Below are 22,516 nucleotides of genomic sequence, written 5' to 3' on the forward strand. Positions count from 1 at the left end.
GATGAGTTGGGCCAAAGGGCCTGTTTCTGTGCTGTATGACTCTTTGACTAACCCTTGCTGTCTATTTGCTTAGCTAAAAATCTGGATTAATTTTGCATTCTATTACTAAATCCTTCTGTCATTTGCAAAGTTCCTAATTTCTGCAGGTACAGGACATAGTTAGGGAGCATTTCATTAGTACTGGAAAATGGACAAAGATACCACTCTGGACACATCTGGCAACTCCCTACCTCATACCCACAGAAATGCAACTCATTGTCTGCCTTCAGTTGGGGGAAGGGGAACCAGACACAGAAAAAGAATATTACCAAGATTACCAAGACTTTTTAAAATATAAAACTGACAGATTTCCAGATGTCCAGGCCCCTTGTTGTCAGAGGGAAAGGTTTAGGGTCTCCCACCAGTTGGTCATCAGAGGGAACAAAGACCTTGTCAACCTGCAAGAAGTTATAAGATGTTGCCACTGGGTGTCTCTGCAGAGCCACCTACATAAAGATCTCTTCTATGTTGGAATTTCTCAGTGCATAAAGCACTAAGTTTGAGGTCTTGCATTTTTTTTAAACAAACGTGGTTACTTTTAGATTATCACTATTAAAACCATTACTTTTCTGCCTCTGAATCTAACTTATCCTCTCTGACCAGTCACTTTCTTTTTGAACACTGAGGGTGAAATTGCCCTTTGAGAGCTCAAATGGACAACCATGAATTGTCTGCCTTGCTCCTTGCTCCAATTCTCTTTATGAAGGTAAAAAAAAAGTATGTCCTTGTTAACTCTCTGCAAACTCTGCAATGCTTTGCAGGCTTTATCATTCCCTGCTCCCTCATAATTTCCTACAGACACATCACAACCTTATGCAGAGTGGTCACAAATAAAGGACAGAAATTGTGGCAAATGTTGGGAACAATATCTAACAGAGGCCAGAAAATGAGGCATGGAGTAAGGTTCATCAATACAACCAGCTACAGTGTTGTGCATGTTGGCCAAATCAAGGTCCTGCCACACATTCTACATTCCACATAAACTGATACGTGATAATTTTTCATTCTAGATGACTGCTTCTGCACACGTTATGTTCATGCTTTCGTATTCAGACATTTAGAACTGTAATCTGGGTGAACACAAAAACTGTCCTAGCCATGTAAATGTGGAAGACTCAGCTCAGTATTCACTGTTTTCCTTTTGGAGGACATGTCTAGTTTAAATAAAAATTATTCCTTTCCCGTGCTAAAGTCCAGACCTGTCCCACAGACAACTGAACCACATGTGGTGTTTATTGAAAATTGAGCAAATGATGCCATTAGCTGTAACAGTGATAAATACTGTCAGATTTAGAGCTAGGGTTACCGCAGTTGTCACAACTATTCCTAGGCCTAATTAATCTCCAGAAAAAACAGCCAATCAAGTTGCCTCAACCATTGGCTAAATTACTGAACTAATAATTCAGAGACCTGGGTTTAAATCCAAGGAATTTAAAAATTAACAGCTACTCTTAGTAATGTTTGACCTGTTGCATATTTCCAGCCTTTTCTGTTTTTATTTCTAGCCGCGTAAGGATTGTGAAAGGAATGTCATAGACTTTCAATGTCTAAATAATGCAGCAAAGTGATTAAAATATTGGTAGAATACTGGGATGTCTAATCAGAACATCAAGAACAAATCTATAGAACTTTATGACAAAGCTTTGTAAACACTCTCAAATTATAGCCAAGGTATTTTTAATTTTGCCAGAATGCACCCTCCCCCTGAAACCCTGTGTGTGTGACGTTAGAGTCAATTTAGATCAAAGGAAACAAGGGATTCATGTGGGGAATTGATGACAACAGGCAGGAGGATCATAGCACATGATTAAATGCTGCTATTCATTGCAGCATGGACAACATATTAGATACTGCATATAGTTTTAAATAATTGCTGTGTTTGGCAGTGCACTGGTTATAGGCAATAATATTATAATTTATATAATTAATTTGGAATGTCTTATCCAATGTCTTTGCCTTTTTTTTGTTTTGTGTTGTCAAACAGAAACCACTTCCTGGATAACATGTGTAGGACTGTTATTGAATGGAGGAGTTGTGACTGAGGTTACTGGTATTGCTCATAACTCATGTGATCACTTGGAGCTCAGATTGAAAGGAGCTGCTAATGTTGTAGCCTTCCTTCCCCTCCCTGTTTTCCTGCTTCCTGCTGCATTTTCTTCTCTTGTCCATTAGCTTCTTGTCTGGAAAGAAAATGTCCAGTTGTGCCCGCACAGAATATAAAAATAAAAAGGCTTGAAATCCACTCAGGTGTGGAACTGTAGAATTCCTCTACAGCAGCCCAAATCCAGAAGCCATTGTTTGAGGATGCTGTATATACGAGTTCCACATAAGGGAAAATACTTGTCATCTGGTAAGCTAACCATTGATTTGCTGTGGAAATTAAGATGCAGTTAAGTTGGGGAAATGCTGCAGCACGAAGGGATTATGACTGCTGCTAGGACAATAGTCAATCATCTTCATGCTGTATGACCTGTGGTTATCAGTGCATTATCGTTTGCTTCATGAAAATGGCCAAATTCATACATTGTGCACACAAGTCAATGTCACCATGCATGATGGGAAAATCTGTAATCTATCCAAATGTTTGTGCTGGCCTCTTTATATATAAAAAAAATGTAATGACAGATGTTCAGCAATGATTGAATTGAAAGGCAGAGCTGACATAAAGGACCAAAGAGCCTAATTCTGCTCTTATTTTCTATGTTTGTCTGCACATGGAGAGTCTCTGTGCACGGAGAGTCTTTACATCCTTCCTCGTATATCAGTGCACCATGAATTGTAAGATGTTGCATATATTATTTTGTAGTCTGAAAGGAGACAGATGCATAAAACTTAAGTGAGAGCACCACAGTTATTCTGTTGTTGACTCTTTTGGCTGCAGAAGTTGACAGATTTCTGTCATAAACACTTTTCTGAAGAGAGAATGTCTTGTGTTTCTGGAAGAAGCTAATATTGTATCAGGTTGTGGACTCAGAAAAAATCAAAATAATTGTAATGAAGAAAATAATAGCTCCAAGGATTCAGAAAAAATACTCAAAACCAAGAACACAAGAGCTAGGAGCAGGAGTAGGCCATCAGGCCCGTCGAGCCTGCTCTGCCATTCAATAAGATCATGGCTGATCTGGCCATGGACTCAGATCCACCTACCTGTCTTTTCCCCATAACCCTTAGTTCCCCTATTGTGCAAAAATCTTTCACCATTTAAATAATAATCTGATCTATTTTTCCTTCCAAAGTGGATGACCTCGCATTTACCAACATCGTACTCCATCTGCCAGACCCTTGCCCACTCACTTAACCTATCTATATCTCTCTGCAGACTCTCCACATCCACTGCACAATGTGCTTTTCCATTCCATTTAGTGTCATCAGCAAACTTGGATACACTACACTCGGTCCCGTCTTCCAAATCGTTAATGTATATCGTGAACAGTTGTGGGCCCAGCACTGACCCCTGCGGCACCCCGCTCACCACTGATTGCCAATCAGAGAAACACCCATTTATCCCAACTCTCTGCCTTCTATTGGTTAACCAATCCTCTATCCATGCTAATACATTACCCTCAACTCCATGCATCCTTATCTTGTGGCTAAGTCTTTTATGCAGCACCTTATTGAACGCCTTCTGGAAATCTAAGTATACAACATCCACCTGTTTCCCTCTATCCACTGCACTCATTATATCCTCAAAGAACTCCAGTAAGTTTGTCAAACAGGACCTGCCCTCCCTGAATCCATGCTGTGTGTGCCTGATGGAACCACATCTATCCAGATGTCTCGCTATTTCTTCCTTAATGATAGCTTCAAGCATTTTACCAACTACAGACGTTAAGCTAACTGGCCTATAGTTACCCGCCTTTTGCCTACATCCTTCTTTAAACAGTGGCATGATATTCGCTGTCTTCCAATCTGCCAGGACCTGCCCAGAGTCCAGAGAATTTTGGTAAATTATGACAAACGCCTCTAACTATAACATTCACCATTTCTTTCAGTACCCTGGGATGCATCCTATCAGGACCTGAGGACTTGTCTACCTTTAGGCCCACTAGTTTGCTCATCACTACCTCTTTAGTGACAGCGATTGTATCTAGGTCTTCACCTCCCATGGCATTCATAACGTCTCTCTCTGGCATGTTAGACATGTTCTCCACCGTGAAGACTGACACAAAATAGTCGTTCAAGGCCTCGGCCATTTCCACTTTACCCAGTATTAATTCCTCCTTCTCATCTTCCAAGGGACCTATGTGCACTTTAGCCACCCTCTTCCGCTTTATATAATTATAAAATCTTTTACTATCTGTTTTTATATTTTGTGCTAGCTTACTTTCATAATCTATCTTCCCTTTCCTTATTGCTTGCTTAGTGGTTCTTTGTTGCTTTTTAAAGTTTTCCCAATCTTCCAGTTTCCCACTACTCTTGGCGACTTTGTATGCATGAGCTTTCAGTTTGATGCCTTCTTTTATTTCCTCGGTTATCCAAGGCTGGATCTCCCCACCCTTACTGTCCTTGCTTTTAACTGAAATATGCTTTTGTTGAACATCATGAAAAATCTCTTTGAAAGTCTTCCACTGTTCCTCAACTGTCCCACTATATAGCCTGTGTTTCCAGTCTATGTGAGCCAACTCCTCCCTCATCCAGTTGTAGTCTCCCTTGTTTAGGCATAATATGCTGCTTTTAGATCAAACTATTGCACCCTCCATTTGTATGAGACATTCAATCATACTAATGATTATTCTTTCCAAGAGGATCCCTAACTACAAGATTTTTAATTTTACCTGTCTCATTGCACAAGACCAGATTTAAGATAGTATTTTCCCTTGTAGGTTCACTAACATGCTGTTCAGGAAAGCTATCACGGATGCATTCTATGAAGTCCTCCTCAAGACTGCCTCGACCAACCTGATTCATCCAATCTATGTGGAAGTTAAAGTCCCCCATGGCAACTGCCGTTCCATTCTTACATGCATCAAATATTTCTTGGTTTATTGCTTGTGCCACTGTACTGTTATTATTCGGCAGCCTATAGACAACTCCCACCAGTGATTTTTTTCCCTTTACTATTCCTAGTCAGTACCCAGAGGTGGACTCAACATTCTGCTCCCTAGATATTATATCATCTCTCACTATCACCCTGATCTCATTCTTAATTAAGAGCGCTACCCCACCTCCCTTACCTTCCTGCCTATCCTTCTGTGTTACCTGATACCCTTTGGATATTTAATTCCCACTCATCTCATCCCTGCAACCACATTTCTGTAATGGCCACTAAATCATACCCCTTTGTACTGATTTGTGCCACAAGTTCACTGACCTTGTTTCAAATACTACGGGCATTCAGATAAAGTGCCCTGACGTTCATTGTCCTTTTAGAATCTAGTAACCTTTGTGTCCTTTGCATTTGACTTTTCTGTACTCCACTCTTACCTTTCTCTTTTCTAACTTTTGCCCTGGTCTCTGCTTCCTTATGTAATTCTGCATGGATTCCCATCCCCCTGCCATATTAGTTTAAACCCTCCCCAACAGCACTAGCAAACAATCAGCCCAAGTGGATTTCATCCCAGGCTTCTGAAGGAAATTGGTGGAAACACTGGCGAAGAGATAACTATAACCTTCCAAAGTTTCATCTATTTCTTTAGATGGGAAAATACTCGATGTCACTTTGCTATTTATGTAAAATGAGGTAGGAAGACCAGGGAAATTACAAGCTAGTTATTCTGAAATCTGTGACCTGGAATTAGCTGGTCTATAGTTAAATGCTGCTTGAAATTTTTACATGACCATTGAGAGATTGCATGGATTTATAAATGGATTGTTTTGAAGAGATGAGTAAATTCGTGGACAAAGAAATGACTCTGGATGTTATGAACATGAACTTCCAGAAGGCACTCTTTAGAATTACAGGAAAGAATCTGTTAAATAAAACTAATGTCTATGGGGTTAAAGGCAAATTACTGACATTGTTGAGCAGGAGGAGATAAAGGGCAGGATGTGATAAATGGTTTCCAGCAACACCTACATGATTTACAAATGATTAAGATGATGGAATAGAAAGCCATGCACCTCAAGTTAGCCAATAACACAAAGCTGGGTACCATCTTAGCTGTGCAGATGGAAACATTAAATTACAAAGAGATATTAATTGGTTAAGAAAGTGAGTAAAATTGTGGCAAATGAATTTCAATGCAAGCAAACATTATCATCTGGTTTAGAACTAAAAAGGAATAGACAATATTTTTGAAATGCTTGAGTGCTAGAAACACAGGTCTGAAGAGACTTGGGCTGGGAGGGTTCCATGTGTATAGATGATCAGAATGTTACGGACCACAGAAAATAATCTTAAAAGGGTCATGGAATGATGGCCTTTTCATCTAGAGGACTGGAGCACAAGTTATTCTACACCTACATATAACTCTGGTTAACACAGAACAGTACAGCACAGGAACAGATCCTTCAGCCCACGATGTCTATGTTGACCATGATGCCATTTTAAACTAATCCCATCTGCCTGCACATGGTCTGTATACCTCCATTCCCTGCCTGTTCATGTGCCTGTCTAAATGCCTCTTAAACGCCACTATCGTATCTGCTTCCACCACCTCCCTGGGCAGTGTGTTCCAAGCACCTACCACACTTTTTTTTTAAGAAAACACGCCTTACAAACCTCCTTTGAGCTTTCCCCCTCTCACCTTAAATCTGTGCCCACTAGTATTTGACATTTCCACCCTTGGAAAAAGACTGTCTATCTACTCCATTGATGCCTCTCATAATTTTATATACTATCAGGTTGCTACTCAGTCTCCGATGGTCCAGAGAAAACCAAGTTTGTTCAACCTCTACTTATAGCTAATGCTCTCTAATACAGGCAACATCCTGGTGAACCTCTTTTGCATGCTCTCCAAAGCCTCCATATCCTTCCAGTAATGCAGTGACCAGAACTACACACAGTACTCCAAATGTGGCCGAATCAAAGTTTTATACAGCTGCAAAATGACTTCCCGACTTTTATATTCATTACCCTACCAATAAAAGCAAGTATGCCAAACACCATCTTTACCACCCTTTCTAATTGTGTTGCCACTTTCAGGGAGCTATGGACTTGCACCCCAAGATCCCTCAATTCTCCTAAGGGTCTGTCACTTACACCACACCTGGAATAATGTGAACAGTACTGGGCATCACACTTTGGCATTCAAGGGAGTGCCGCATAGATCTACCAGAATACTATCTAGATTCCAAGGATGAAATTATGATGAGAAATTACACAAACTAGAATTGTATTCCCTGGAATTTAGAAGGTTAAGTGATGATGATTGAAGTTATTGAGCTATTAAGAGGAATGGAGGTGGTAGAAGATTCAACAGATGGAGAGAAATTATTTCTGCTGGACCAAAATTTAGTCTGAACCTTAAAGCTGGGCCTTTGAGGAGTGAAGGTAGACATGAAGAGGATGTTATGAACTTGGAACTCTTCTACAAAAGGCAATTAATTTGAAACCAATTGTTGTTTTAAATCTGATAATCTTTTGTTAACAATAGCAGGAAGCTGACCAGTGCTCTTTTGATTACTAGGTATAATAGTACCACCCCCTCACACCAAGCCTTAAGTCGTTGCTTCACAGCATTATTTAGAATTATTGGTAACAGACTGCGCTTCATTACAGGCAAATAGAAATTCAACCTGTGTGTATTTCTCAGCAGGGAAGCTTGATGACTCTTAGTCATGGTTAACAACTTGTACATGTCACTTAGCTGACCAGAAACTAAAAGGTTACAGAACATGTTCTTGTGGTTTAACAGTCATTGCATGGAGAAGATTTCAGAAGTGCTGTCATCACACTGTAGCGCAGAACTGTTGGAGTCAATTTTTTTACTGCATTGCATTCAGAGCATGTTAAAATCTTAAGGCCAAAAGAAGGAGATAAAAATGTGAAATAATGCACAGTTTTGGGGAATTCAATTTTAAAACAATGGCAATGCTAATAGTTTATTTGAACCCTAATCATAACTCCAGAATAAATGTATGATGCCAAATCTGTATGCAATTTACACCTTCCTGGGATTTCTCTCAAGGATGGGTTTTGCCCTGAAGCTAGTGCAAGCATTCAAGCAAGGGGAATGATGTCATGAAGCCTTGAAGCCTGCTATTCTGCTTCTCATGGAAGAGAGCTGAAGAGAAATGCTGGATCTCTCTCTGGTTTCCCTCAGATCAATGGACCTGAGGGGTTCTGAGCAGGGAAATGAGGAAAACAGAATAGCAGTTGAGCTCAGCCTGCAAGCAAGGCTCAAGTTCACTCACACAATCAAGCAAACAAAAGCAAGATGGCTTATCATCTATTACGAGCGCATCATCACTTACATCAACAGTGCTTGCTGCAGCAACTTCATCTAGGTGTTTAAAGAGTGCATTGAGCACGTCTCTTAGTCTTTTCATGGTCTTTTTATTTGGCTGAAGAAGCATGGCCTGGAAGTTGACAGGAAGCCCATACCTGAAAAAATTCCAATTGTGTACAGAGTAATTTATTAATCACTGGAAGGAGTCAACAGGAGTTGAATTCTTCACATAATTTCATGAAGAAAACCTGAATAATATCAATATCAAATCAAATTGGACTCTTAGATGTGGTACCAGCTCCAAAGTAATCCCATGCATTCATATTTTTAAAAAAAGGAAAGGTACAAAATTGAGTCCATTTTTCACCTTTAACCAACTATGTTCATTCAGTTCATTAGTCTCCTCCCTTGCCCTGTCCTCTATATTACTTTAAACCTGATACACTTCTAATTTTTGTTAATTCTGACAACAGTCATCAACCTGAAGCATTGGCCTGGCTTAATAAGTGTAGGTGCTGGCAGTACTGCACGCAAATTCCCTTTGGGAGAGCTCTGCAAGATAAGGACAAACATTTTTTTATGCAGGTGAATCACTGCTGATCACAGATTCTGGACAATTAGCTCTGTTTCTGTCTCCACAGATGGTACCCAGCCTGCTGAGCATTTCCAGTGTTTTCTGTTTTTATTTCATATTTCCCAACATCTACAGCATTTTGCTTTTGTTCATCAACGGCTGGGAGCACATGGGATGGAGGACTAAGTTATAAGAAAAAATGGTAACGATACACATGCTCATCAATATCTGGGAAGTGTGAGGGATTTAACACCACCTCATGGTAAGAGAACAATTTCAAGCATCAAGCCTTACCTTGTCAGAGGTGTTGCCAAGAAAGAAAATGACTGGATTTCAGCCTTAAGTAATTCAGAAATAATCCAATAACATGTTTCTCAAGAATGCACAGAACTGTGCCATCATCCAACCAGGTCCACCTGCCAAGTTGCAGTCTGTTGGTGAGTCTACCCGAACTCCGGATTGAGTTTAACAGCTGACCCTGTGGCAGACTCCATGCTACTTGGCATTTATCAAAGGATGGATCAGACCCACGAAGGACTTTCTGGTCAGATCACAGCAGATAATATTCTTATCACTGAAGTCCAGATGATCATTTTGATGTAGAGATGGACCTTGTGGATCACAGTACTGGCCAGCAATGAATGCAAAAGTGAAAGGCTTCACAGGAAAGTGTGCTGCGTGCAGATCAATGGAGGCAAAGCAACAGAGGGAAACGTGCTGGAAACATGGGTTAGTATAGGATTAGTATAAATGGGTGCTTGCTGGTCAGCATGGACCTAGTGGCCAAGAGGCCTATTTCTGAGCTGCATCGCTCCATGACTCTGAGGTGCTGGACAGACCTAGGGTGAAGGTGACAGCAAATCTCATTGTGGCCAAGGCCAAAAACTATCTGATGGCAGTTGGTTACTATTCCATCTTCCTGGAAATTGACTGCCTCTATTCAACCAAATCTTTAGCCATCATTCACATGCTATAGGTTCAGTTTGCTAGTTACAGTATTCCAGGCAAGACTATTTTTCAAAGCTATGGGTAAGTGGGAACTCACTGTAACATTGTCATCACACTATCCACAAACTGATGGAAAGGCATGAATGCATATCTCTGCAAAGGTTCAATGCTTTCCCAGCTCAGAGATTGGTGAGCCTCTGAACCAGAACAACAGTCAACAGCGGCAAAGCTGCTGAGGCTTGAAGTTCCAACTGCAATAAACAGAGAGAAAGAAAAGCAAGCTACAACAGGACAGCTAAGGTTAAGGTACCAGTTAAACCAGGCTGTCATAAGAATTCAACCATCTCACCAACGAGGTGAGAGACGGAGCTCTCTTTTCTACTGTCCTTTACTTACAATTCTCCAGCCAGATCAGCTATGATTAACAAGATTATCCCTCTTTTAGGTGGCACCAAAAACAATTGTGCCAACTGGAAAACCTTGGTCCCATCTTATTATATTCTTTAGTTCTCTCCACCCCTCCTCAGTTCTGCAACTTTGGACATGCACATTTTCTCACTTTTCAGTTCTAATAAAGAGTCATGGCCTGAAATTATAACTCTGTTTCTTTCTTCCTGATGCTACCTAACCCGCTGAGTATCTCGGAGATGCAAGAGATTCTGCAGATACTGGAACCTGGAGTCCTGATGAAGGGTCTCAACTCGAAACGTCGACTGTTTATTTCTCTCCATAGATGCTGCCTGACCTACTGAGTTCCTCCAGCATTTTGTGTGTGTTGCTGCTGAGTATCTCCGTTATTTTCCATTTTAATTTCAAATTTCTAGCATCTGCAATTTTTGGCACTTCAAACTAATAAATATTCCTGATCCCCTGGCACTAACCTATAGAAAACTCTTATTATAAAAGTTTGACTTTTACAGCCACTAAGATGGTGGAAGCATCTCCAAACAACGACAAAATTTATTGCAAGTTCTATGATACTCTGAGCCTCATGAGATGTATTCTCAGAGAGCTGTTCGTAACAGTAGATATGCTGTGATAAAGATGGCATCTAAAGATGCATCATACAGGTGACCAGATTACAGCCAGCCCGTTCTTCCTCTGGCTGTCTTCCTATCCCCCTAAAAGTTTAAACTAAAATTTAGCAGCAGCTTACCATTCATTAAAGAATCTGTGAGCCATATAATCTGCAGCAGAACTTGTTCATTTTCTGAGGTTATCTACTTATACTTTAGATGTGATTTTTGAAATACAATAATTTATACTTTCTGCAAGCCACTGTGCTAGAAAAAGGATCCAGGTTTTCATGCACGCCTTCAGTGCAAATGCTCCCAGACACAACTTTTACCCCTCAGCAATTCTGTCTCATATTGAGACATTACCCTAAGTTGGAACTAACATTGAATGAATGATGATTCAATTATAGGTAAATAGTGTATGCATTTCTAGCGTTTTCAATGATTTGTAGTGAGAAAACAAAACATTGCTTACCGAAGAACGGATTCAACAAAAACTCTTAAAGCCTTTATGTGAATCCAGGCAATGTATGCTTCACTAAAATTAACCTTTAACCAACGCAGCAAAGGACCCTGAAAATGAAAGTGAAATCAATTAATTCAAGTAGACATGCTTTATTGAAACCAGAAGCATTTTTGTCACAATTCTGATTTTCATTCTGTGCTACTTTGTCCAAAAAAATTCATTTTTTCATATTTGATATCTGTAACCATCGTATCCTTATGGTACATGTGGACCAGTTCATCAAGCACAATGGATCAGATAAAGGGTAGAGAATAATAATGCTGTGTGCCTGCCCTGTTTGTGTACCATCTGTCTTTCTGCTGAGTTTGGGGAAAACTCCTGAACTAAAGGAACTATGTCATAAAAAATGACTAAGTTCTTCACCATTTTATTCTGATGCAGCTTCAAACCTTCACGACAATTGCACTATTGAGTTTACCAATGGAAATCCTCCTAATTGATACTTAAGGAAGAAAATGAGGACTTATAAAGCAATAATAAGCAGGTCAAGCTGTATGAGAGGTACTCTATGGCCATTTACTGATGCAAACGCACTCGCATCAGCAGAGGTAAATACCTCCCACTGCTGTAAAATTTTTGCATAGATTGGATCCATTTCTTAGGCTGGATGGAATGGATATGATGTGTAATCTTAATTTACCATTACCCTGGTTAATCAGGCCTTCACAACAAAACACCCTGCTTCATGCAGTGCTGCATATTTTAAAATTGCCAATGTGATCCACAGCCAGACTCCTTTGCATCTGCAAAAGATATATTTGCCACACTTGCTGTAACCGCCACAGCTATCCAACAAATTTTGTAAAGAATTGTCTTCAAATGGTGCAGATCAGCAGACACTATGATATAAAATTATGCTGTCTACTGTAGGGATCCCTGCCACTAACATGCAATGTAGGAAGAACAAGATCAGTCAATCCAAGCCTTGGGTTTGTATCTCCCTTCTCCCAGACATGCTGTACTGATGCCTTAGAACAGCACAGAGGACAAGCTTCCTTCCAACCATCACATGGGTTTAGTTTTTTTTAATTTTAAAATTAAACTATATTCATAAAAAATATGTATAAGAAATACAAAAATTGGTTTTCTTTACATTCATAGTGTCCTCCAGTCTACACATTCAGAGTATTATCATTTGTAATGTTTGCACATTCTGTGGTCGAGGCCCCACTGCCACTAATGTGGCTTCTTTGGACAATGCACACATCAAGTGTTGAAGAGGTTTTTAGATAGGACCCAGTCCCTCAATGTCCAGTGGCAGCAGAACCTTAGACTGACGTCCTTCCCCCCAAACCCTTTCTGTAGTCTGCACCAAGCTTCAGTGCATCCTTTAGCACATACACCTATAGGCTGGAGTGTGCCAGGTGTCAGCATTCCCTTACAGACATTTCATTGTACTGGAAAACCAACAAGTTTCGGGCAGACCAAAGAGCATCTTTCAGTGAGATGATGATCTACCAGCAGCAATTGGTTTGTCTCGGTATGTGTCCCTGGAAACAAAGTCAAAGTCGAGTTTATTGTCATATGCACAAGTACATGTAGGCACAGGTGCAACAAAGAACTTACTTGCAGCAGCATCACAGGTACATAACATCATATAAGCAGCATTCACAAGAAAAACATAAATTAAACATAAATTATACACAATTTTTACAAGAAGAAAACACAATTAGAACCAAAAAAACGAAGTCCACTTTAGTGCAAAGTGATCAGAATGATCATAGTGTTGCTAAACTGTTGTGGTGATTAGAGTTTTGCCTGTTGGTTCAAGAACCAAATGGTTAAAGGGTAATAGCTGTTCTTGAACCTGGTGGTGTGGGACTTCAGGCTTCTGTACTTCCTGCCCAATGACGGCTGCGAAAAGATGGCATAGCCCAGATGGTGGGGATCTTTGATGATAGATGTTACCTTCTTGAGGCAGCACCTCCTGTGGATACTACTGATGGTGGGGAGGATTGCCTGTGATATATTGGGCAGAGTCCACTACTCTGCAGTTTCTTACATTCCTGCACATTCGAATTGGCGTACCAGACCATGATGCAACCAATCAGGATACTTTCAACAGTACATCTGTAGAAGTTTGTTAGAGTGTTCAGTGACAAGCCGAACCTCCTTAACCTCCTAAGAAAATAATGTTGCTGGCACACTTTCCTTATGATTACATCTATGGCTGAGCCCAGGACAGGTCATCCGATATGCTAACACCCAGGAATTTAAAGCTGCTGACTCTCTCCAGCACCAATCCCCCAGTGTAGACTGGTGCATGTTCGCCCTCCTTCCCCTTCCTGAAGTCAACAATCAGCTCTTTAGTTTTACTGACGTTGAGCAAGAGGTTGTTGTTGCAGCACCACTCAACCAGGTATCCTATCTCACTCCAGTTAGCTGACTCATTGCCACCTGCGATTTGTCCAACAACAATGGTGTTGTTGGCGAATTTGAAGATGGCATTGGAGTTGTGCTTAGCCACACAGTTATGTGTGTGTAGAGGGTAGAGCAGGGGGCTAAACAAGAAGCCTTGAGGTACACCTGTGTTGATGATCAGCGACATCAAAGAAGCCTCTCTTTGAAGACATAAAGAAGACATAAAGAAGCCTCTCTGTATTGCATTGTCACAGTAAGGAGATATATCGGAATAAAAATGGGATAGTTTATCTTTAGGACAAGTGAGCTCTATGGACCACTTAAATTGAAGGAGAGAATGATGGGCGCATAATGATGAAGTATTAACCAATTTAAAAATTTTATTCCAGTTTCCTCAGAAATTGACATCCGCAATCTTGTTCCTAAGGCGTTTTTTAATTTTATTAGTGGCACCCTTACTCATTCCTAGTAACCTGTCATAAATATTAGATATTGAGCCATCTTGAAAACGGTTTCCAAATTAAAGATTACATCTAATAAATTTTTATCAGGAACTCATAGGAAAAGAATGTAATTGAGATCGAAGTAAGTCTCTAATTTGTAAATATTGGAAAAATGAGTTTTTTGGTAAATTATACTTGGTAGACAATTGTTCAAATGAAGAAAGATTTCCTCCAACAAACAGATCCTGAAAACTAGTAATACCTAATTTGTCCCACTCTTTAAAAACTACATCAGTCATAGAAGGTTTAAAAAAATAATTAGAGAAAATAGGACTGGACAAAGAAAAACTCAATAAACCAAAACATTTTCTAAATTGTAACCAAATCCTCAAAGCGTGTTTAACTACTAAATTATCTGCTAGTTTATTTAATGATAAAGGAGGTGAAGAACCAAGCAGAGAAACAAATAGAAAAATTTTTAACAGAGTTAGCTTCCAAAGAAACCCATACTGGACAAGCCTCTTGATTAATGTAATGTAACCAAAACGTAAGATTTCGTATATTGACTCAACTCCTACTTCAGAGATGATCTGGATCTGCTCCAATTTGCCTACCACCAAACAGGTCAACAGTAGGTACGATTTCTCTGGCTCTTCACTCTGTTCTGGACCATTCTGGACATTAGGAACTTGTACATCAGGCTGCTGTTCATCGACTACAGATCGGCGTTTAACACAATCATCCCATCCAAACATCATCAAGGTTCAAGATCCAGGCCTCCGTACTTCCTTTTGCAACTGGATACTCGACTTCCTCATCGGCAGACCTCAAGCAGTGAGGATGGGTAACAACATCTCCTCCTCGCTGACCACCTTATGGACTTGTGGCGCAATGTGTTTTCATGAAAGAACTTTTCCATGAAGGACAGGTAATGTAGCAATGTCCAACTGAATGGAACATTGCACAACCAGATCCATCCTTCACAACACCCGGAACAGGTAGAACCTCAGCATGTAGTGAAATTTGGTGCTTGTTTATTTCTTTACTATGCACACAAAGGTGGCCATCAGGATGAGGGTGATGATGGGGATGCTTTTCCCCAATTATCTGGGGAATTGTGCATCGTGGCCTGTTGGGCACATTCCAGCCTAGGTCTGCAGATGAAACAGAAACGGGGAAGGAGTGGCATAACCAGATCTCCAGCACCTTCAAGTAGTCAGGCTTGATGGTGAAGGGGAAGAGGATTGCTTGGGCCAGTTGCTGTAGAGCATGGCCTTGTTCTTTCCGCAGTTGACTCTGGCCCGAGGCCCGATGAAACTGGTCACAGATACTGATCAATCTGGGTCTGAGCAGAGGACAGTAACATTATCCACGTACAGAGAGGTTTTGATCTGAGTGCCCTCACTGTCTGGCATCATCACCCCTCGTATGCCAGCATCCTTCCTGATGGATTCAGGAAAGGATTCTATGCAGCACACAAACCAAGTGGGAGCGTGGGCAACCTTGGTTGACTCCAGACTTGATGGGGAAACTATCTGTTTCTCATCCATTGCCGGGTTGCTCTGTGTGTGCCTGCTGATTCAAGGCTGCGCTCTCTTGTTTCACTTTGGTTTATTAATTAAATCTCCTGCTTCAGCTTTGAGGAGACAGTTTTTGAACCTTTCTAAAGGCTTTCATAAATTTGAATATTCTATTGACACCATCCTTAAAACTTTGCTTACAAGAATTTTCTATTCTACCCACTAGACCCAACAATATGCTCTGAGGCATGTAATTATGAAAATTAATTGATCCACAAATCAGGAGAGCTAAGATCCCCAGTTTATAAACATTTAGAACTGACTTACAGCAGTAGGCAAAGATTACTCCCGAGGACTCTAATTCAGTTGCTTATTTGCATTCCCATTTTTTTCCAAGCACCAGCTGTTGGCAATTTTTCACAATAACATTGGTTATATTTGCATAGTGTTTAACAAAAGTTTTCAAGGCACGTCAAGGAAAGTAATTGAACAAAACATGATGCAGATCCATAAAGAGACATTAAGGTTGATTGGTCAATTAAAATAACTTTAAAGATTGTTTCAAAGGAGGGAAGAAAAACAGAGGTTGAGGGAAATAATTCCAGATTTTAGGATCTATCAGGTAAAAGCAAGGCCACTAAATCTGGGAGGTCAGGAGGCTAAAATACAGATTTATGGGAGGTTGAAGGGATGGAGGAGATTACAGAGAGAGGGATAGGTGAAATAATGATGTTTCTTAATCATGACCCCAATTTGAAGTAAGAATAGATGGGTTAATGGGGACTATGCAAGTTGGGATAAGGGGAGCAAAGATTTTGGATGAGTTAAGGTTTACAGAGAGACAGTCGGACAGCACTGGAATAATCAAGTCTTGAAGTAACAAAGTATGGATGAGAGTTTCAATGCACGAGCTCAGGCAGAAATGGAATTGGGCACGACACACAAGTGATGGTTTTAAGAATGGTGTAAATATGTGTTTGGAAGCTTACCTTGTACCCTTATACCCTCTAACAATCCTCAATAGGAATTAGATACCACCAGTAGTGTGAAACAAGTTGGGTGAACTGGCAGCACTTTTTATACTGTACCAGATCTTCTTTTCCATCTAGCTGTGGTATAGACGGCCAGTTTATTCTGTGCTACTGCTGGCGACCAATTTCACTGCTCCCACTGCCCCTACCCCCCAATATACAAAATATATCTCATTCATCTTAAATGTATTGTGGAATTTTGAAACATATATTGTTACCATAAATCAGTTAGAAGTATCATATTTTATAATAATTTATAGGATTTCCTTAATTGTGACACAAGCAAGTTAATAATGGGAGCTGCAGTTTCTCTGGAGAGGTTTTTGGAAGTGGATCTGGAGCAATATAGAATTGATGGACATGACCTTGAGCATTTTCCAGACTGTTAGGGCTAGTGATATCAGTAAATTTTAGCTAGATGCCCGTGTCATTTTTATCCTAACTACTGTAATAACATTTGAGTACATAACTGAAGTTTACTCAATGGTTTACTGGTCAATCTAATAAGGTTTGTATTCAGTTTGAGATTGAAATTTTTCAAAATATTGTAAAGAACTCTAGTATTTTGCAACTTATGAAACATGATTATGATGTGCACTTAATACTTCTGAAGTTATAGCCTTTGTGCATAATAAGGGGTAACAATCTAATATCCTGTTAGATGTGCTTTCTCTTAGACAGTCTGTCAGGATTGATTCCACTCCAGTTCTTATCAGTGTGCATTATACTCTTTGCATGAATTATTTTAATAGGGAAGAAGCCATTGCAGACTAGTTGCCAGAGGATCTTCACAGAGCAAGATCTGGATCCAGTGTGACTAATTCTCTTTAGTCATATCCTGAAGTTAATAATAATGATAACAAATCCATTGGCGTTAACCACCATTCTACCAGGATACCAATTATTAATTTTTGTGCATTTAAAATTTAGTATCAGAAGCAGTGATGTGCAGACCTTTCTACCATATTCGAGGGAAAGCAATGAATTGATGAGCTATTCCCTCTAAGATGCCCTAATATTCAAATATTTTATTTCACGGAGTGCGAGTTTTTAATGCCATAATAAACTACATTTGTTGAGAGAAAATTCCTGGGCCCTAAAAAGCTAATTTTATGAGTGCTTTCCATAATTCTGTGGAACTGACATCTGGCAGCAAGAAGTGTTAGAAAAAGGAAAGTCTACACCATGAAGCTTGCTAGATCTTTGTGACGAGTTTTCTTCAAGGTCTGCAGAGAGTGCCATAGCTTCAGTGCTAACTGAAAAATCCAAGCCATAATATGATTGAAAACTTTCATTCACACAACTAGATTTCCTGAGGTATTCCTAAAAATAAGTCAAAGAATATGTTGATCAGAAAAGTGTTATGTTTTATGACAATATCTGTGTCATTAATTTATAAATATAAAAACATTAGAAGTGGAAGCAGTAGGTTGTTTAGCCCTTCACACCTGCTCTGCCATTCAACAGGATTGGTTGATTTTTTTTTACCTCAGTGCCATTTTCCCACACTAACACCTTATCCCTTGCTTCCTTTAATATCTAAAAATCTATTGCATCCGTCTTGAATATACTTCAGCCTCCACAGTTGCATTGGTTGGAGGATTCCAAAGGTTCACTAAATCCAGAAATTTCTTCTCATCTCTGTCCTGAATGACTAACCCCTTATTTTGATATTGTGACTTTGGTTCTTGACAATCTAGCTGGGGGAAAAAATCATACCTCACTTCTACCATGTCAAACACACTTAAGAATGTTGTATTGAAGAATGAGATTACCTCTCATTCTTCTTCAAGAGATGCAGGTGCATTCTCCTTAATCTCACATCATATAACAATCACACCATTGTAGGAATTAATCTGACAAATGTTCACTGTAATTCCGCTATTGTAAGTATATCCTTAAAGGATATACATGTACACAGTATTCAGATGCCCTATATAATTGGAGAATAGGGGTTAATTCTTCTTGTAATTAGATCCTGTGTACCTTTTGCCTTCCTATTTGCTTGCCAAATCTACATGTTAACTTTTGGTGATGTATTCATGGACTCTCTTAATCCTTTAAGCAAATTTGGATATTTTATACTTGATCCCCTCATCTAAATCTTTAGCATTTGATTGTGAAACAGTTGGGAGTCCCTGAGACCTCCCAATCTGAAAATGACCCACTTGTTCCTATTCTCTATTAACCCGTCTTTAATCCATGCTGGTAAATTACTATCCCACCCCCATATTATGTGCTCCAATCTTATTTAATAATTTCTTATCAAAGGCCTTACAAAAATCCAAATACACTCCTTTTACTGGTTTGCCCTTTCCTATTCTGCTAGTTCAAAACTCACAAACGTTTTAACAGATTTGCCAAGCATGTTTTTCCCTTTTATAAATCCGTGTTGACTCTGCCTACTACTGTTATTATTTTATAAATGCCCTATTACCACTTCCATATTAATAGATTCCAGTGATTTCCTTATTTCTAACCCCCCATTCACCATTTACCCTCCATTCAAACATGATGACACATTGATTAGGTTGGAGTTTAGGGATGCAGCCATGAAGCAGGCAGACAATCCACTCCACCTAAAATCACACCTCTGGGTCTTCCAGCTGAACACTAAATGCAAAAGTTTTCAGTCCATTTCTAACATTCACAGCACTGAGTAAATTTAAGAATGAGCATGTATTAAGATTGTGGAGTGTTGAAAATCCCAATTGCAATAAATGTGACCCTTTTTGTTTTATCATCAAGTACTTAAATTGTCTAATTTGCATTTGACTATGCCTTTTCCATAAAAGAAAGTACATTCATATGCTTGGATGCATAAAATGACATCTCTAACTGGGTCTTCAAAGTCAAAGTCAAGTTTATTGTCATATGCACAAGTAAATGTATGCACATGTACAATGAAAAACTTACTTGCAGCAGCACCACAGGCACAAAGCATCAGATAAGGAGCATTCACAAGAAAAAAACATAAATTAAACATAAATTATACACAGTCTTTATAAGAAGAACATCATTAGAACAAAAAAAACTTTGGTTGGTGGTGAGACACAGCAGGAGAAGAATAATGTTTGGAATCAAATGATTTTACTTCTGTGACTAGAGGATTGTTGGGGAATTTGTGTACAGCTGTTTATTCTTTGATGAATATATTTATTTTGAAGGGGCAGATTGGCTCTGAAATTTTAAAAAAGATTCTTTGAATAACCTACCAACTTGGGTTGGGAATCACTGGAACTTCCAGGAAAACTAGCTGTTTATGGTGGGAGGTTGAAAGTATTCCTGTAAAATTTTCTGGCAATGATTCTGGTATCATATTATTCAGTAGGAATATGTTTAATCAATGGGATTGAGATTCATTGGCCGTAATATAAACTTGGTGATCCACAAGAGAAAGACGAACAAGTAATCATCTGTTCATCCGATCTCTGCTTTTCTAACAAATCCATTTCCTTTCACTTTAGATCGAAAATACCCAATTTTTAGACCTTAAAAGCATTTTCTAAAATGAATATAGGGAATTTTTTGGGGGGCGATCAAATCTTATTGGCTTAACATATTGATTAGATTCTTTTCTGCCATAGTTGACTGCTAAAGAAAAAGAAGTATTTATCTTTTTATCACTTTCAATCTCCATCCCACTTCAACTCTGTACCTGTCTGTTGCCAGGACTAGAGGGCCTGAGTTATAGGGAGAGGTTGGCCAGATTAGGTCTTTATTTCTTGGAAAATAGGAGAATGAGGGACGACCTTATAGAAATATTTAAAATTATGAGAGGCTAGATAAGATGGATGGTAAACAGTCTTTTTCCAGGTAGGGGAGTCTAAAACTAAGGGCATAGGTTTAGGGTGAGAAGGGAAAAGATTTAAAAGTGACCCATGGGGCAACTTTTTCACGCAGAGGATGCGGCGTATATGGAACAAGCTGCCAGAGGAAGTAGTTGAGGCAGGTACAATAGTAATCATTTAAGAAGCACTTGGATAGGTACATGGAGGGGCGGGGCTTAGAGGGATATGGGCTGAATGCAAGAAATTGGGACTAGCTTGATGGGCACCATGGTCAGCATGGACCCATTGGGCTGAAGGGCCTGTATCCATTGTTGTATGCTCTACGACTCTATCTATCTCTGCCCTACTGCACTGTTCTAATGAGTTTTTAACATGGGTTTGAAGAACATCACCTCATCTATGTTCTGTGCACATTACACCTTTTAGAATTCAGCAGTCTCAGGTAACTTGCTTTCTCTATTTGTCTGAGAACTGGCCAGTTCTGCTGTAGATTATTCATCTATGATAATAACTTAATTTTTCTCCCTCCATTAACACTGATTGCTGTGCACTTTCTACAATTCTGACATGACTGATTGACGGTGGCACATTGACCCAGCTAGTAGAATTACTGCCTCACAACTCTAACAATCTAGGTTCATTCCTGACCTCCAATGCTGTCTGTGTGGAGTTTGCATGTCCCCCCAGTGGACTGTGTATGTGTCTCTGGGTGCTTGGTTTCCCTCCCACATCCAAAGATTGTGCAGGTTGTTTGGTTAATCAGCCACGATAAATTGCCCATGGTGTCTACATGAGCGGAAGAATCTAGGGATGCTATTAAGGATGGATAATTAGTTAAGGAAAATGCATCTCTGTCAGCCAGTGATGGGTTGAAATGGCCTTCTCCATTCTGTAAGAAAATTAAATAATATTCTGCATTTCACAGCTTTTACGTGTTCCTTTGTCTTGTTCTCTCTAACTGGCTTCATTTACCTATAATCACATGGCTTCATCAGTAGTTTATCACCACAGCAATCCTAATCCCGTCCTATACGAGATATTGCCTTTGTTTTATGCATTCCCCTTTTCCCTGCCCACTTCCCCCCTTTTTGTTTTCCCTCATTCCTGTGGCCCCCTCACCCTTTCTCTTTTCCCTCCCCCCACTCTCATGACCTGCCACTATCTCCCTCCTATTCCCCACCTCCTTCCCTTTATTCTATGGTCTACTGTCCACTCCTACCAGATTCCTCCTTCATCAGCCCTTTGCCTCTTCCTCCTATCACCTCTCAGCTTCTTGAATCATTCCCTTTCATCCCCCCCTCCACCACCCCTCTCACCTGGATCACCTATCACCTGCCAGTTTGTGCTCCTCCCCTTCCCCCTTCCTTTTTATTCTGGCTTCTGCCCTCTCCTTTGCAGTCCTGATGAAGGGCTCAACCCAAAATGTCAACTGTTTATTTCCCTCCATAGATACTGCCTGACCTGCTGAGTTCCTCCAGCATTTTGTATGTGTTGCTCCACATTCCAATACAGATCTGTTTAAGATTGACATCATTCCATTTATTCTATGCTAATATCTCTGTAGGGTACACCAGTACACCACATGCAGTTTAGAAATGAGAGGAGTGGAGATCTTATTTCTCTTGCATGTAATTTGATGAAGTTAGTTTTTAAATTAGCACATCGTATTTCACGAACTGTGGCACTTCATTGTCACCTGCTACAGAAAGTGGTTACTACAATGTGTAACACTTAAAAGTATTTGATGTCAGGATTAAAATACTCACATACTGTTGTTTCTTGTCCGCACTTAGTCGTGTCATTTCCTCCTTTCTCAGCATGTAGTTCCTCTTCACTGTAGTTAAATTCTCGCACCATAAACCTAGCACAGAACAGTTTTTATTTAATCTCTGCTGCTATCTGTGGTTGAGTTCACAAGAACTTAATTGTCAATTCAT

The 22,516-nt window shown here is 39.8% G+C and overlaps 1 protein-coding gene across 1 annotated transcript in view; it reads right to left on the reverse strand.

The window, feature by feature from the left end:
- LOC127575437 (V-type proton ATPase subunit C 1-B-like) overlaps positions 1-22,516 on the reverse strand; it is a 61,844-nt gene that overhangs the window by 11,431 nt on the left and 27,897 nt on the right. Inside the window, 4 exon segments of the mRNA XM_052025310.1 lie at positions 8,395-8,524; positions 11,383-11,480; positions 22,346-22,390; positions 22,392-22,440. Of these exon segments, the coding sequence (XP_051881270.1) occupies positions 8,395-8,524; positions 11,383-11,480; positions 22,346-22,390; positions 22,392-22,440 (322 nt within the window).

Source organism: Pristis pectinata, chromosome 10, assembly GCF_009764475.1.
Source record: "Pristis pectinata isolate sPriPec2 chromosome 10, sPriPec2.1.pri, whole genome shotgun sequence".
In the NCBI taxonomy this organism is placed as follows: Eukaryota; Metazoa; Chordata; class Chondrichthyes; order Rhinopristiformes; family Pristidae; genus Pristis; species Pristis pectinata.